General features: G+C 38.6%; 1 protein-coding gene across 4 annotated transcripts; it reads left to right on the forward strand.

Moving 5' to 3' along the window:
• Nucleotides 1-775: 775 nt before the first annotated feature.
• Nucleotides 776-15,866, forward strand: cep68 (centrosomal protein 68). 4 transcript variants are annotated; one of them, XM_077730370.1, is made up of 9 exons: nt 776-913; nt 1,219-1,398; nt 3,002-3,279; nt 4,032-4,997; nt 5,152-5,326; nt 7,498-7,628; nt 15,039-15,161; nt 15,228-15,324; nt 15,400-15,866. In XM_077730370.1, exons 3-9 carry the CDS (start codon nt 3,013-3,015, stop codon nt 15,477-15,479), a joined length of 1,839 nt encoding a protein of 612 aa, XP_077586496.1. In that variant the 5' UTR covers nt 776-913; nt 1,219-1,398; nt 3,002-3,012; the 3' UTR covers nt 15,480-15,866. The 4 variants fall into 4 exon arrangements, with proteins under 4 accessions (XP_077586496.1, XP_077586497.1, XP_077586499.1 ...); XM_077730371.1 differs by lacking the exon at nt 776-913 and having other exon boundaries at nt 1,068-1,398; nt 3,002-3,124; nt 3,195-3,279; XM_077730373.1 differs by lacking the exons at nt 776-913; nt 15,039-15,161; nt 15,228-15,324; nt 15,400-15,866 and adding an exon at nt 9,087-15,026 and having other exon boundaries at nt 1,068-1,398.
• Nucleotides 15,867-16,243: the final 377 nt, after the last annotated feature.

A 16,243-nucleotide genomic window follows, 5' to 3' on the forward strand; every position in this document is an offset into this window, starting at 1 on the left:
CCTTTCTTGCTTTTTCCCGCATCTAAATTAAAATATATACCATAGACATACTATACATAGACTTCCCCTTGCAGTGGTTGACTTCCTGTGACGTCATTGTGGTAACCACACTAGATAAACCAATGTTAATAAAGAGCCTCAACTCCAAAACCTATTCAGTATATCTATCTGGCTTAGACTACAACCAAATTTGCCAAAGGTAAGTTCGAGTTATTTTTCAACTAGACCTAAGATTTTAATCAGGAATGTAATGTGGAAAACTAAATGGTTTTAAAACGTGCATCTTTATCACAACACAATTTGTCAGATTTCTTGACAAGAATAAACATGACTGGTTCCTGTGATTTGCTGTTTTGTTCCTCAATTTCCTTGAAGAGTTGCAAAAACCTAACATTTTTTTTTAAATTGCCTCATATTTTCTGAGTCTTACGACGTTGAGTAATTATGTTGTCCTATATAAGAATTCTTAGTCATTGCCATTTGCCAGGGGCGTCGCCATCTCCCGAGCTTGATAACAATAATAATAAATAAAACATTGAAACAACAACAACAAAAGATTGAAATCAAGATATACATCTGTATATCTATCTATCTATCCATCCATCCCTAAATCTCTCCCATCTCCCCACCCCTTCTCTCTCCATCTATATAAGTATAAAAGCATATAAATATATAAAAGCCACGTTTAATCAAGCGTAGTCAAATATGTATTTAAATATCTTGAATTCCGGGTGTCATTGAAGGTACCCGAGTGAAATACTATTGCATCTGATTGGTTGAGAAGCCTGAAAGCAAAACTGCACTAGATGCATAGAAACACATTTATATAGTAGTAGACGGGAAAGACTGTTTGGCGGCGTTTGTAATCGGCGGCCATCTTAAAACTCAAGATAAGTGAAAGTAAAACGCTTCGGTAAATGCCAAACTATTAAAATGTTTCAGGGTGAATGTTGGGATTATTTATCCAAAAAAGTAGTCATAATATGTATGCCACTTGATGGTGTTGTGGTTCACTCGCCTGACTTCGGTGCGGTCTCGCACTCAATCATTTCACCACTAGCGGGAATCGAGTGTTGCGAGCAGTAATATAAAGTAGATTAGATGAATTGCAATGGGAAATTTGCACTTACTTTTTAATCTCACAATGTAAAATTTGATCAGACTTTTCAATATTTAATGACACTGAAAAAGAACGTATTTTTATATTTATTTTTGCAGTTTACCATTCAGTGAATACAACAAATGCAACGAACATGTTCAAGAGTGGTGACAATTCAGCATGATACAGATGGACGCGAACGCAACACGATTTAGCGAAGAACGCTAACGCAGTAACAATGGAAAAAGCTCGTCTCTACAAATCGACAACGAATGCAAAAAAACTAAACTAATTTACAGGTAAGCGACTGGAACAGATCTTTGTTCGTCTTCAGACATGAGGTTTGTTTAAACAAACTTATCATTTTGGTCACGGATTTATGCAACCGGTGTCTGGGGGACACAAAAATCTTCATACTTATGTATAAGCAGGCCTCATAGTATTGCAGATAATAAATAATACGTCAGAATGGCATGTTTATTTCAACAGCATTTTTTATATACGTTTATTCAGCCAAAATGTTGAGTTTTTCATTCCTTAGAGCGATCCAACACAAACAGTTTAACCAAGGTTTCTGCTGAGAAAAAGAAGCACCTGACTGCAATTCACTGATTGCACTTCTAGGATACCAGATTGGCGGAAAGGTTTCCTCTTACAGGTTGGAACGAAACCCCACACCCACTACGTTCCTTTCTGGGATAGTTTGGGGCCACTGCCTTAGAGTGTAAGGCAGGGTTAGGTTAACTAGTAAACTGCGGCCCACGGGCCACATCCGGCCCGCGAGGCTTTTAAATCCGGCCCGCCGACGTTGTCCAAAGGTGCATTTTGCATTGTAAAAAAATCATCAAGGGACACCACCATGTGAAAATGTTTTGATTTAAAACTATGTTGCCTATTGTAACAATTGTCACACTGACCTAATGGCACCCACAGTTGATGTCTGTGGACCCTGAACAACGTCCGGTTCGAGTGATTTAAAAATAAATAATGTAATGTTTTTAATTGCATATTTTTATGACTTCTCTCCAAATATCACTTAAAGCTCCGGATATTTAAAAACAAAAGTGCTCATCTGACTTTACGTCGGCTTAAGTTCATCAAGCGGAGAGGAACTATGTTTATTATGAGTACAGTTCTTTTTTAGTTTATAGATTATATTTAGATATTATTACATTATAGTCTTTTCATATGCCTGTAACTGTGATATTTAATAAATGTTCTACTTGATAGTTGTACTTGTGAACTTGTATTTTAGTATAGGCGCAAAAACATGGAGTATGGTATGTAGCAATGGGGTGATCCTACTTCGTTTTGATTATCACACTCATGTCTGGTCTACATTATCCGCGAAAAACAAGGGATCAGTGTACTTTTCATTGCATCGAAGACAAAGCGAACAAAGGTGAATTTTGCCTCATCTATGGTAGGCAAATTAAGGGATGTCGACAAAAGTCTCGTCAAATAAAAAACAAGCGGTTCTCAGTTTTGAAACTTCATCTGCCACTTCTGCCAAAAATATTTGTGCGCCACTGTATGCCGCAATGTGACTGGTATGTTAAAAAATAATAATAATAATAATATATATAGAATGTTTGATCAGAAATGGAAGAGAGACAACACTATATAACAAGCCCCCACTGAAACACCCCCACCAAATGTGGCTTATAAATGCCTAGATGAAATACTGTCAGGTTCAATTGAAGGTAGGGTGAACTGCCCACCTCTTGGTGTGGGCAGTCACCCTGCTGGGAACTCCCTTGAACCCCAAACAGGCCCCTGGGGTGTCTTACTACCTTGTTAAGTTAGATAGCACGTCAGTGTAAATAATTTTTAACTTATTTAAAGAGATAACTATAGAAATAACCGGGTAAAATAAAAATGTTATATTCATATATTTACCAGGATCTTCATCAATGACATTTCATCCAATGGACACCACTCAATGCAGCCATTTATGGAAGATGTTGGTTCCAGATACATCTAATCAACACGGCCCCAGATTGACCCTTGCAGAAGACTCTGCAAGTAACAAAAGAGAACTAGAATGGGAGAAAGAACAGCCCGCTAAAAGTGTTACCATGGCGCCCACTTCTAGGTTCCTGACTAAAAGACAGTATGTGATGAGAAAGCCTCTCTTCCCTATTGAACAGCCATCTATTTTAAAGAAGACTCAACAGTGGGCAAGTACCTTATTTATGTTATGATTCTCCATATGTGATTTTTTGTTCAGTGACATCATCATCATATATCCAATAACTGACCACACCAAACAAGAGCATGTTTTCTCATATTTCTTGTCTACATTCTTGTTTTCTATTGCATGTTTTTCTGAGATGATTGCCTGAATCCATTCATTAGCATGTTAAAAAATAAGTTAATTTATTATTGAAATCTATTTGTGTTAGGTTGTTGGCAATCATTGGAAAATGTCCCTGTAAAAACACGCACCCCAAAAAAAGTTGTGGTTAATGGGTGTGATTGTGTAATTACTGTAAGTGACACCTTTTATTTTATTTTTTTCACTTCATGCTATCTGCTGCCCACATCTTTGCACACAGTAAGCATTCTGGCCTTTCCTTGTCTCCCACAATTGTCACGGTGAAACAAGCGCTTGATAATTTATTCTTTGTCATATATCCTAGTCTTAGATTTTTTGAGTCTTCATGTTTATCATTATCTGCACCTTTCTTTTTCCCCATCATATGTTTTTCCTTTTCTCTCTTGGTGTTTTTTTTTGCCTATGCCGCTCACCTTTCGCTAAGTACAAATGTGATGAATGTGTCTTGCAAGAAAATATTCTGATGCCTATCCCTAGTCGAGATCAATTCATTCATTGTATGCTTAGCATTCTGTGATCACAAAACATCATGGTCAGGAATGTTGCATACTTTGGACCCTTGAAATGTGATTTTCTTTTCTATTTTTTTTACAGGAGGTTAATGCCAGTGTCAACAACGTAAATGAAAGTCAGCATCCCACTAACAATTTGCTGACCATGTTAGACAAAAATCCAGTGAGCTACAACTTGACTCCTAATGTTACAACATCTTTACATGTGTGCGGTTCACCACTGGGTTCTACGGAAATTACCAATGGGCCACAAGATAAAGAACATTTTTTTAGACCTACTTTGACCAGAAGAAAATTGGTTCAATATGACCCATATAGCTCCATTGTGGAGTTCCAGGAAAAAGACCTTTCTGTAAGGCCTCGGCTAACTTCCACTATTTTATATTCTAACAGTACTCCAAAAAAGGGGCAACATGAGGTCAAAAACAAACAAATTTGCTCTTTAGCTAGGCAGTCAAGAAGAAGAAATATGTCATACTATGAAGCAAACTACTGGGAATGTGCCATTCCAAAGACTTGGCGCAAATTCACAAATAGGCAGAATGCAGCCTTGGATCCAAACAGGGATTACCAAGATTTGCTTGACTACACTTATCCTCTAAGAGCAGGTCACATAGACAATGAGTGGGACAGTATAGGAGACTCTTGCCAACAACAAGGACTCAACACACAGGATTCTGGTATTGAACTAGATGACTTTTGTACTGTCATCCCATATGGGTTAGACTCAAATTTAGGCAACAGAAAAGAGTCTAAAGCATCGAACAATGTGGATCCAAAAAGCAATTTCACCGATCGGATCGCTTCTCTTCTTTTCTTCAAGAAAAAGTCTAATGATTTGTTATTGGACAATGTGGGCTTTGTTGACCACGATGATGTTTTGAGTTGCCCCCATGATATTCAGAGCCCTCATCAATGTGAACAACTCTCCTCAGTTTCTTTAATCTGTAGAACAAGACTTCTTTCTCGGTCCCAATATAGGGACATTGACAAGGAATTTTGGGCACTACCTGACCACCTCGAGGAGGTGCAACTCCTTACCAGACAGGTCAGTGTTGTATAACTTTAATTTATATTAAAAAATTGCTTTATTCCTCTTGGGTAAGGACCAAGTTTCACCAGTTATAGAACTGATTCTTATGGATTGATAGATTACTTTTTGATTACATGTATAATAGAAACTGTTTAATCTGTGGTTGAAGGTTACAGAAGTAACAACCAGGCTGAACTGCCCAGTAACAGCCTTTTGTGAACATATGAGCTCTATCCTACCCACTATATCGCATAACGAGACGGCTATAGATGCTGATGCCAATCAGGAAGGTCAAAAATATAATGAAAACACAACCATCAATAAGAAGAGTGCTGTTGAATCAGGTGCGCATATCAATAAACTATAGGAATCATTTTGAATGTAATTATAGACATGTTATTTTGGGTTTATATTAGGCCTGAACAATATATTGTTTGAAGGTCGCCATCATGATGTGTGTATGGACGATTATCTTTCTTTGACCATGGAAAATTTTTCTTTGTTTCTTAAAAGCTTAATGAATCGCTTTAAAAGACAGCTCTCTTCATCACTAATAAACCTCCTTGGCCGAGATTAAACTGTATTACAGTAATGCCTCAAATAATGCGGATAATGTAGACCAGACATGGCTACAAGAATCTAAAAACCACAAACTAGGATCACCACTATTATTAATCCCATGTATGTAGGACATGTTTTCGCACCAATACCAAATACAAGTACAATTATGTATTTATTAAATATTACAGTTATATACATATGAAGACTATAATGTATTCATTTCTAAATATAATCTATAAACAAAAAAAATGAATAAAAATATATTCTGATGGGGTCCACCAGTCTGGTGAAGAGGTCCAAGCTATAGTAGCTGGTCTCTCCGCCTAGGTTGCTGTGCTGCATGTTGCAGCAACAGTTCTTCCGCTGTTCACCACTCGAACCTCGCATCTTCCGAGGCGCGGAAAGGCCAGTTCTCGTGCGGACTAAGATACCCGCCTCTAACTCCGAGGAATAAAACAATGAACCAGCATTATGGGGTATTCGCGCCATAGATACGGTCATGGACCTGGCATGACCATAGGAGGTCAACACTCTGCATGGGGCCACTCAGGAGGAAACTGATGACAACATGGTCGGATCATCAAGACAAGAACAACATTTGAAGAAGAAAAATGGCTCTCAAATCTAACAAAGAGGACTTGGAGTATACCTCTAATAACCTGTTTTTTAATTATTTAAATCAAGCGGAGGAACTATTTTCATTGTCAGTACATTTCTTAAAGTATTTAATTTTTTATATAATTATATTTAGATATTAATACATTCGTCTTTTACTGCAAATTCACTACTTTGCGTCTTTTGTCTGCTATTAATTATTTATCATTATTTTTTTAAGTTCATAAAAATTTGAAAATCGCTGAAACTTGTAAGCGGAAGCCACTCTACTAGGACTCCGGTCTGAAGAAAGAAAAAATAGTTTAAAATAGGGGTGACTCTACTTCGCACTTTTTCGATTATCGCAGCCATATCTGGACTACATTAACCACGGTATTCAAGGGATTACTGTAACTGTGATATTTAACAATAATAAAATTACACAAGTACAATTATCAATGAGTGTATTTATTAAATGCTACACTTATAGACATATGAAAACATTTATTAGTGTTTTCATATGCCTATATATCCGTCGCAGTCCGTGAATTTCCTAGCGATGCCTTCAGCTGACTGAATCAGTCCAAACCTCAAAAACTATTTTATGGCTATAAAACCTCTACTGCAGCTACAGCTGTGACAAAAAAAAATCATCAATGATAACCTCGTACAATTGAAATATTATTTAAGAATATAGCCATATTTTAGTCACAAAAATACTTTTTACCTGTACACAATATCCATCCTCCTTTCTTTCCTCCTTCTTTTCATCTTGGGGAAGAAAAAAAAACATTTTGGTCAACGTCGGCGGGCCAGATTAAAAAGCCGTAGTTTTCCCATGTCTGTTCTAGGCCTTTTATCTTTTTCGGCGCGTCAATCTTCTACGCTCAGTGCCATCCAATTCAGCGCCGAAGAAGAAGCGGAGCCCTAATTTCTGCCATATTTTTCCCTGTCTTCCTGCTTGCAGCTTTAGTGCGAATGTTGACATTTTTATGAACTTTTTTTCATATACTTAATATAAAAAAACATGATGTACTGAAGCCCTGAATGTTAAATTACGCAAAGTGGTTAAGGATGACTATTTGAATTCAATGTCATCATGTTTAGTTGAGCAATCTTCCTAAACAGAATTATTGAAGTCATCTAGTGAAAAATCATCATTTTTTATAACATTGCAACACCTCGGAAACCCCAAAGAGTCAATGTCAGTTTTTATCCAATATCGTTCAACTCTAGTTGGGAGCATTTGTTTATTATGTAATTACTGTGATCTGTTCTTCATCGTTAATTGAAAAGATGGTATGGAAAATGTGTCAGTAAGGAGAGGTTCTAAGTTCATGGAAAGAATCTGTCGGTGCAGGATTGATTGATGGCAGTCTCAAGCACGTTGAGATCTTGATGGAGCAGCTTGATGGTCTACATCTGAGTAACAATCAGAAGCTCAACCTTCAGGACAACCACCAAAATTACTCTCTGACACAACATATACACGTAAGTAGAGACAACTATATGCAGTGGGGCAAATAAGTATTTAGTCAACCACCAATTGTGAAAGTTCTCCTACTTGAAAAGATTAGAGAGGCCTGTAATTGTGAACATGGGTAAACCTCAACCATGAGGAACAGAATGTGAAACAAAAAAACTGATAATCACATTGTTTGATTTTGAAAGAATTTATTTCCAAATTAGAATGGAAAATAATATTTGGTCACCTGGAAACAAGCAAGATTGCAGGCTGTCAAAGAGGTCTAACTTCTAACGAGATTTCCACTCGTTACCTGTATTAATAGCATCTGTTTTAACTCATTATTGGTATAAAAGACATGTCCACAACCTCAGTCGCTCACACTCCAAATTCCACTATGGCCAAGACCAAAGTTACATAGCAAGTGGCTAGATCCAAGATGGCGGTGCGCACGGGTGCAGCGGCTCTTTTGTTTACTCCGTCTTACTGTTATTTACGAACAACTGCGAGGCAAACGTTTTCTACAGTCGCCAGGATTCAATTACTCTCTTTAAGAGTTGCGGTATATCCATCACAACAGATACAAACAAACCTACAATATCCCTGAGCACATTGTGAGACCACCAGAATCTCCGTCGATAGTCATTTGTGTGTACATAGACAACGACTGGTGCTGCAACAGTAGGATTATTAACACTCACTGTTCTCCTGATTTAGAGCTCATGGCTGTTCTGTGCGGGCCTTTCTATCTACTAAGGGAGCTAACGGTAGTCATTGTAATGGCTGTTTAAATCCCACCAAATGCTAACGTTAGCACAGTACTTGGCTTTCTGCTAGCGACCGTAAACAAACAGCAGCTTGACCACTCTTTATTGTCAACGGTGACTTCAACCAAGCATGTTTAAAAAATGTTCTGTCTAAGTTTATCCAGCACGTGAAGTGTCACTCTAGAAGAGAGAGAGAAAACTCTAGGCCATGTTTATCCTAACATTAAACATGCTTATAGAGCCACATCCCTCCCTCACCTGGCTGAATTTGACCATCTCTGCCTGTCCCTCACCCCTTCATACACCCCACTGCTGAGGCTAACAAGGCCACAAATAAAAATAATAAAAACATGGCCTGAGGACTGTTTTTCCCGCACCAATTGCAAACTTTTTGAACACCACAACCTCTAGGACTACATGGACACTGTACTTTCCTATATCAAAAACTGTATTGACACTGTCACTGTTAATAAACGTATCCGTATTTTCCTAACCAAAAACCCTGGATGACCAGTGACACACCGGCCTTATTAAATTCCGTAACACTGCCTTCAGGTCAGGGGACAAGTTACAATACAAAGAAATACAATAAAAAGGCCAAAGCAGCATATGCAAGGAAAATTGACGAGCACTTCACAGAAAATAACCCTAACAAGATATGGCAGGGAATATGACATATTACCAATTACAATGACAATAATGTGTCTGTTAACACAGATGCCTTCGTAACAGAGGAACTGAACCATTTCTTTGTCTGCTTTGAGATTGACAAATCAGATTCAGTCTCAACATATCCACCATCTTGCAGCATTACACTGAAGCTTCAGAAACATGAAGTGAAACAGGTACTGCGGACTCTGAACACCAGGAAGGCTCCTGGCCCTGACGAAGTACCTGGGAAGGTGCTCAAAGCCTGTGCTGACCAGCTGACTGGTGTTTTCACAAAGATCTTCAATTGTTCCCTGCAACAATCTATCATCCCATCCTGCCTGAAATCTGCCACCATTATCACTTTCCCTAAAAAACTGGCTCCCTTCAAGGCTGTGTACCGAGTTCTCTTCTGTACTCCAATTACACACACGACTGTACACCGACCCACCAGTCCAACTCCATCATCAAATTTGCTGATGACACCACTGTGGTCGGACTCGTGCAGGAGGGGATGAGTCTGCCAAAAGTGATAAGGTCAACAAACTGTCTTCGTGGTGTTAGGTGAACATTCTCACACTAAACACAACAAAAACTAAATAAATAATACTGGACAAATGCAGCACAGATCTGGCCCTACTTCTCATAAATGGAGTTTGCGTAGACGGGGTCAAGTCCTTCAAATTCCTGGGGATCCACGTCAGGGACAAAGTCTCCTGGTCTACCAACATCATGGCAGTGGTGAAGAAGGCCCAGAAACGACCTGAGGGTATTCAGGAGGAATCACTTGGACACTAAGCTTCTGGTAACCTTCTGTAGAGCCACTGTGGAGAGCATCCTGGCATACTGCATTACAGTGTGGTACGCTGGAAGCACGGTAGCAGACAGAAGGGCCATACAGAAAGTGATCAACAGCAGCCAGAAGATCATCGGCTGCTCTCTGCCCTCACTGGAAGACATTGCCATCCCTCGCTACCTCAGCAGAGCCGGGAACATTGTCAGGGACCCATAACACCATGGTCACAACATGTTCCAACTGCTGCCCTCTGTCAGACGCTACAGGTCTCACAAAGCCCGGATAAATAAACTTAAGGACAGTTTTTTTCCCCACGGCCATCAGGACTCTGAACTTGTGTTAGCACGACTCATTCCTTCTGTGCAATAACTTTGTGGTGTGCAATATCTTAGATTGTGCAATATTCTAGAATTTACATTCACGGGATGTGACTCTTTATATTTTTATATTATTTATTTATGTTCTTTTACTGGGAAAATGCACTTTGTGGAGCAGCACCACGCAATTTTTTTTATACGCAGCTGTGTATGATAACAATGAAGGTAACATAGTAAGCATAATCGACCAGGGGCGGTCGATCAGGTTTTTTTATTTAATTTTTGTGACTATTTTCATCGTATACTCTTTTTCTGGGAAAATTGCGTAGAATTATGTAGACAAATATTTTTTTAACTTTTTTGTAAATCTACAATACTAACAATATATTTTTGTACTCCCGTAATTGAGTAAGATTCCAAATTCCTAAAAAGAACCATAAACCACTAAAAATGAACCAATTGAAAGAACCATTCATGAATTTTCCGACGCGCAGACGGGGCGCAGACACTTACAGAATCCTAGCAATGTAAGAGTTCTGTTGATCGTCGATGCAAGACCGTAGTGACGCAGCAGGAGGTGCGGACAATCTCGCGGCATTCGTCATCTAGTGACCAGCCAATCATGAATTTTACAGACACTTATAGAATCCTGCCTAACAACGACATCCGGTCGAGTAAAGACTTTTTTTTTTTTTAATGGCTTAGCAAATCTGCCACCAAATCCAATTGTTTTCCTCCGTCGGCCATTGGGTGGAGTTTGTGATCTCTGGCTGGCTCACTCCGACTTTGGCCTGCCTACTCTATCACTAGCCAATCATAGTTGGTGCAAGCGATGACGTATCCCTCCGCCTTGAGAAGGCAATGACATATCCCTACCCCTGCGAGAAGGCCTTGATGTCGCCAAATCGAATTCCGATTGGTTAAAGCTATATACTCTTTTTATGCAGCAGAGCCTGCAGAACTGATTGTGAAGTCCTTGAGACAGAGTTCTGACCTTAGCAACAAATAAAGGCTGAAATGTGGTTGGTAAAATGCTTCAAATGCACAAATCTGGAAGCAGTACATCCAGGGGGAAAGCAATGAAAGGAGGTTGACAAACAATTTTGAAATATTTACTTTGTAAATGACGTGGAAAGGCGTCTTGGGTCAGCACGTCCAGCACCTTCGTGTAGTCTTTTTGTCACGACAGGAAAAACAAAGTGTTTCGGAGCAAGAATAGATAAAGTGTGATTTATGGATGGGTGAATATTCTCACGCTACTTTTGTCCAAACCCTGCATCAAAGAGAAGTGACATTATGGTGGCCAGAAACGGCTGTCGGATCCAACCGTGCATCGTAAAGAGTTGACATCATACCTCTACTAACGAAAGTAATTGGTTCCAGAACTTTTTACGTAACTTGAAAGAGATACAGTTGTGGTCAAAAGTTTACATACACTTGTAAAGAACATGTCATGGCTCGCTTGAGTTTCCAGTTATTTCTACAACTCTGATTTTTCTTTGATAGAGTGATTGGAAAAGACACTTCTTTGTCACAAAAAAATCATTCATGAAGTTTGGTTCTTTTACGACTTTATTAAGGGTGAACAGAAAAAAGTGATCAAATCTGCTGGGTCAAAAATAAACATACAGCAGCACTAATATTTGGTAACATGTCAATTGGCTATTTTCACTTCAATTAGGCACTTTTGGTAGCCATCCACAAGCTTCTGGCAAGCTTCTGGTTGAATCTTTGAACACTCCTGTTGACATAATTGGTGTAGCTCAGTTAAATTTGATGGCTTTCTGACACGGACTAGTTTCTTCAGCATTGTCCACGAGTTCTCAATGGGTTTTAAGTCAAAACATTGGGAAGGCTATTCGAAAACCTTAATTCTAGCCTGATTTAGCCATTCCATTACCACTTTTGATGTGTGGATGGGGTCATTGTCCTGTTGGAACACCCAATTGCGCCCAAGACCCCATCTTCAGGCTGATGACTTTAGGTTATCTTGAAAATTTGAAGGTTATCCTCCTTCTTCATTATCCCATTTACTCTCTTTAAAGCACCAGTTCTATTGGCAGCAAAACAGCCCCACAGTATGATACTACCCCCACTGTGCTTGACGGTAGGCATGGTGTACTTTGGGTTAAAGGCCTCATCTTTTCTCCTCCAAACATATTGCTGGGCATTGTGGCCAACGAGCTTGATTTTTGTTTCGTCTGAACACAGAATTTTCCTCCAGAATGCCTTATCTTTGTCCATGTGATCAGCAGCAAACTTCAGTCGAGCCTTAAGGTGCCGCTTTTGGAGCAAGGGCTTCCTTCTTGCACGGCAGCCTCTCAGTCCATGATGATGCAAAACACGCTTGACTGTGGACACAGACACCTGTGTTCCAGCAGCTTCTAATTCTCGTGACTGGACGTTTGGTCACCGGCAAATGTACTTAGATATTAAACAGTACTTAGATATGAAACTCTCTCTTAGATATTAAACTCTCTCTCTTAGATATTAAACTCATTAATATAATTTTGACATGACATGACATTATGTTCTTAACAAGTGTGTGTAAACTTTTGACCACAACTGTAAGTCAGTGAATGTGATTAACAGTTTGAATACAATAATTGGCAAAAATTTGACATGTTGAAAACGCGCTTACACACACAATAACAGTCTGTATAAATCTTAACCTCCTCGTTTTTGCCTTTTGTTGCATACTTCTGGTAATTGTTATTAGTTTAGCTGCTTGTGCCTTTTACAGTCATGAAAAAGTTTGGGCACCCCTGATCATTTTCAATATTTTCCTTTGTTAATCATTGGTTGTTCAAATCAGCAATTCCGGTTAAATATAACAGATAGCAGACAAACTGATATTTGAGAAGTAAAATGAAGTTCATAGGATTTATAGAAAGTAAGCAATAATTACTTAAATAAAAATAGACAGGTGCATAAATTTGGGCACCATTATGTCAATACCTTGTTTGGTAAGCTCATTGACCCTTGAGCTACATACACAGGTAAAGCCAATCGTGCGAAAGGTTATTTAAGGGGCAAATTCTCCTCTTTGCATCTTTTTGAAAGTGGCAACAAGGGAGCCTCAAAACAACTCTTGAATGACCTGGAAACAAAGATTTTTCAATATAATGGTCTAAGGGAAGGATACAAAAAAGCTAGCTCAGAGATTTCAGTTGCCAGTTTCCACTGTGAGAAACATTGAAGACATTGAAGACCACAAGCACAGCCCAGAGTGGCCTAACAGTAGAGTGGTTAGCGCGCCAAATCTCAGATAAGCAGAGGCAAAGGATCTTGAAAACAGAAAAACTCTAGCAACAACATGATCTTGCTGCATAAGCTGTCAATGTGCATCATTCAACTATGAGGCATACTTTTCACAAGAAGATGATGTATGGGACAGTGATGCGCACATGCCACAGGGTCGCTTGAGGTATCCTAAAGCACATTTGAACAAGCGATCTTCATTTTGGAGTAAGGTGCTGAGTACTGATGAAACCAAAATTGAATTATTTGGACATAACAAGGGGTGGTAGGCATGGCGGAAGAAGAACACATCATTCCAAGACAAACACTTGGTGATCTTGTTAAATTTGAATGTTTCATGCATTCCAATCAGTATCAGCAGATACTTGCGAACAATGTTCAAGAATGAATGACAACGTTGAAGTTGTGCCGGGACTGAACACTTCAACAAGACAATGACTCTTAACACTCCTAAAATTCTACTAATGCAGAGGAACAAGAACATTGGTCTGGAATGGCCATCTCAGTCCCCTGAATATTATTGAAAATCTGTGGTGTGATTTAAGGCTCGAAACCATGAAACCTGACTGAATTAGAGATGTTTTGTAAAATACTGTTGTTTTCAAAAATACCTTCAACCAGAATCCAGACCCTCATTGGAAGCTATAGGAAACATTTGGACACCGTTATTTCCGCAAAATGAGGATCAACAAAATATTTTTCTGTTGGGTTGCCCAAATGTATGCACTTGCCTACTTTTGTTTAAGTCATTATTGCACACTTTATGTAAATCATAAACTTCATTTCACCTCTCTAACATCGTTATGTGTTACTTCGTTAATAGATGGCGAATTGGAATAAATAAACTTTTTTTCCAATACAATATCCTGTTTTTTTGTGTCTTTTCAGAGGGTTGGAATAAATCAATTTGTTTTTAGTTCATTTCAATGGGGAACGGTCGTTCGTGTTATGAGAATATCGACATACGAGCTCAGTCCCGGAACAAATTAAGCTCGTATTTTGAGGTACCACTGTACTTCTCGTTGGCAAGTGGTCGTGCTTTATCCTATTGTGAGGACATTTGTGTGCGTCATTTTCGGAAAATTTTGCAGTGAAGATAAAAGCAAACAACCCTCGATAGGTTGCAGCTGAGAGTCAGGATGGAAGCGGGGCAAATAGAGCCAACCCGAGAAAAAAAAGGTACAAAAATGTAAAACAAAATTACAATTAAGTTTAGTATGAGGGTAGATTACTTATTTTTGAGCGTCTATATCGTAATCAATTAAATTTGTTTATATAATGTTACGAGCTCTCTCCCCGCCGCAAAATCCGTCTAATTTTAGTACTATTACACCATGACTACTAGTTATTTGTTACTGTTAATAGATGGCGAATTAGAACAAATTAAAAAAAAACAATCCAATAACCTGTTTTGGAGTTATTTTTCAGAGGGTTGGAACAAATTAATTAGTTTTTAGTTCATTTCTATGGGAAACGTTGATTTGCAATACGAGAAAATCGAAATGAGCTCAGTCATTAAGCTTGTATCTCAAGGTATCACTACTATCAAACCCTCAACCCCCAAACTGTGAGGCTGGTGCGCTAACCAGCCTCCTGTTAGGCCGCCATGACTTTGGCAAGTGTTATAAATTAAAAGTTGTGTTTCAGATGTTTTGTTCAGGTTTGAAGCAATACATCAGCTGGCTCTACACATTTTCTGACAAGATGAATATCCTGGCTAGACCTACTGCAGAAAATGACAACATAAGAAGCTCACTTGCAGAGTATCAGGTACCGTTCAAACTCAGGGATTGATAACTAAGGTATCAGACTATTGAGTGCCGGTTCTGTTCTTAGAAATTTCAACAAGAAGTGAGGAGCCAACAGTGTCTGATCTCCCATGTTTTGGAAACCGGTGACCTGCTTCTAAAATGCATAAACAGCACGTCTCCTTGTAAGGTTCTACCTCCTTATTGTTGAATAAAAGGGCAATAAGAATGTAAATTCATAGATGTTCCTTTCCTTTCAGTGTTAGCAAAAACGCTGCTGTTAATTGAAAGGCAGTCAAAAGCTATGGAAAAGCTCACTGGTCACTTTTTCTCCATCTGATGACAAAGACCCGATTTGTTCCAGTTCAGAACAACAAGTTGGAAAACAGGCTTTATTCATACATTTTTAAAGCTTTCACTTGAGTGCTGCTTGTCGGGGTGTACTATTGATAATTATTGTCATACTGATCCTTACAGTAGTTTTGTAAAACATGAGAATAGGAAGGAAGTGGCTTGCGTCAGCTTAATGTGGTCCAGTCATCTTCTAAATGTGATTCTCTTGGATTTCTCCAGATGCTTTGTGAAGAATATGCGATTAGTTACATTGTTTTACAGTATTCTAGTATTCTATTTGCCTTTTGAAATTTTATTTTTGACTGATGAAGCATACATCTTTTGGTGCATTATGTTCTAAAGGCTGTTTGAAATAAACAATTCATTGGCTTAATGTTTGGGATCATTTGGTGCTTCTTTAAATTAGACCATTTACTGTAAAAAAAATCACTACGAAAATATTATACATTTGTATCCTTAGTGGTTTTCAAATTTAATCTAGTTGCCTTTACAAAAGAGTACATTACAGTGTTCCCTCGCTTATCGCGGTTAATGGGGACCGGGACCACCCGCGATAAGTGCATTTCCGCAAAGTAGGGATTCCCCTTCAAAAATGCTTAATTTGAATTTAATTCCCCCCCCAAAAAATATATATTTTATTTTTTTACCCCCCTGTATACAATACACCATATGGAATACGGACAGAGAGTGAAATTCATGTTATAACAAAAAAAAACTAAAATGTTGTTTCAATGTAATATTTGTATTTTT

The sequence above is a fragment of the Stigmatopora nigra genome, chromosome 12, assembly GCF_051989575.1.
Source record: "Stigmatopora nigra isolate UIUO_SnigA chromosome 12, RoL_Snig_1.1, whole genome shotgun sequence".
In the NCBI taxonomy this organism is placed as follows: domain Eukaryota; kingdom Metazoa; phylum Chordata; class Actinopteri; order Syngnathiformes; family Syngnathidae; genus Stigmatopora; species Stigmatopora nigra.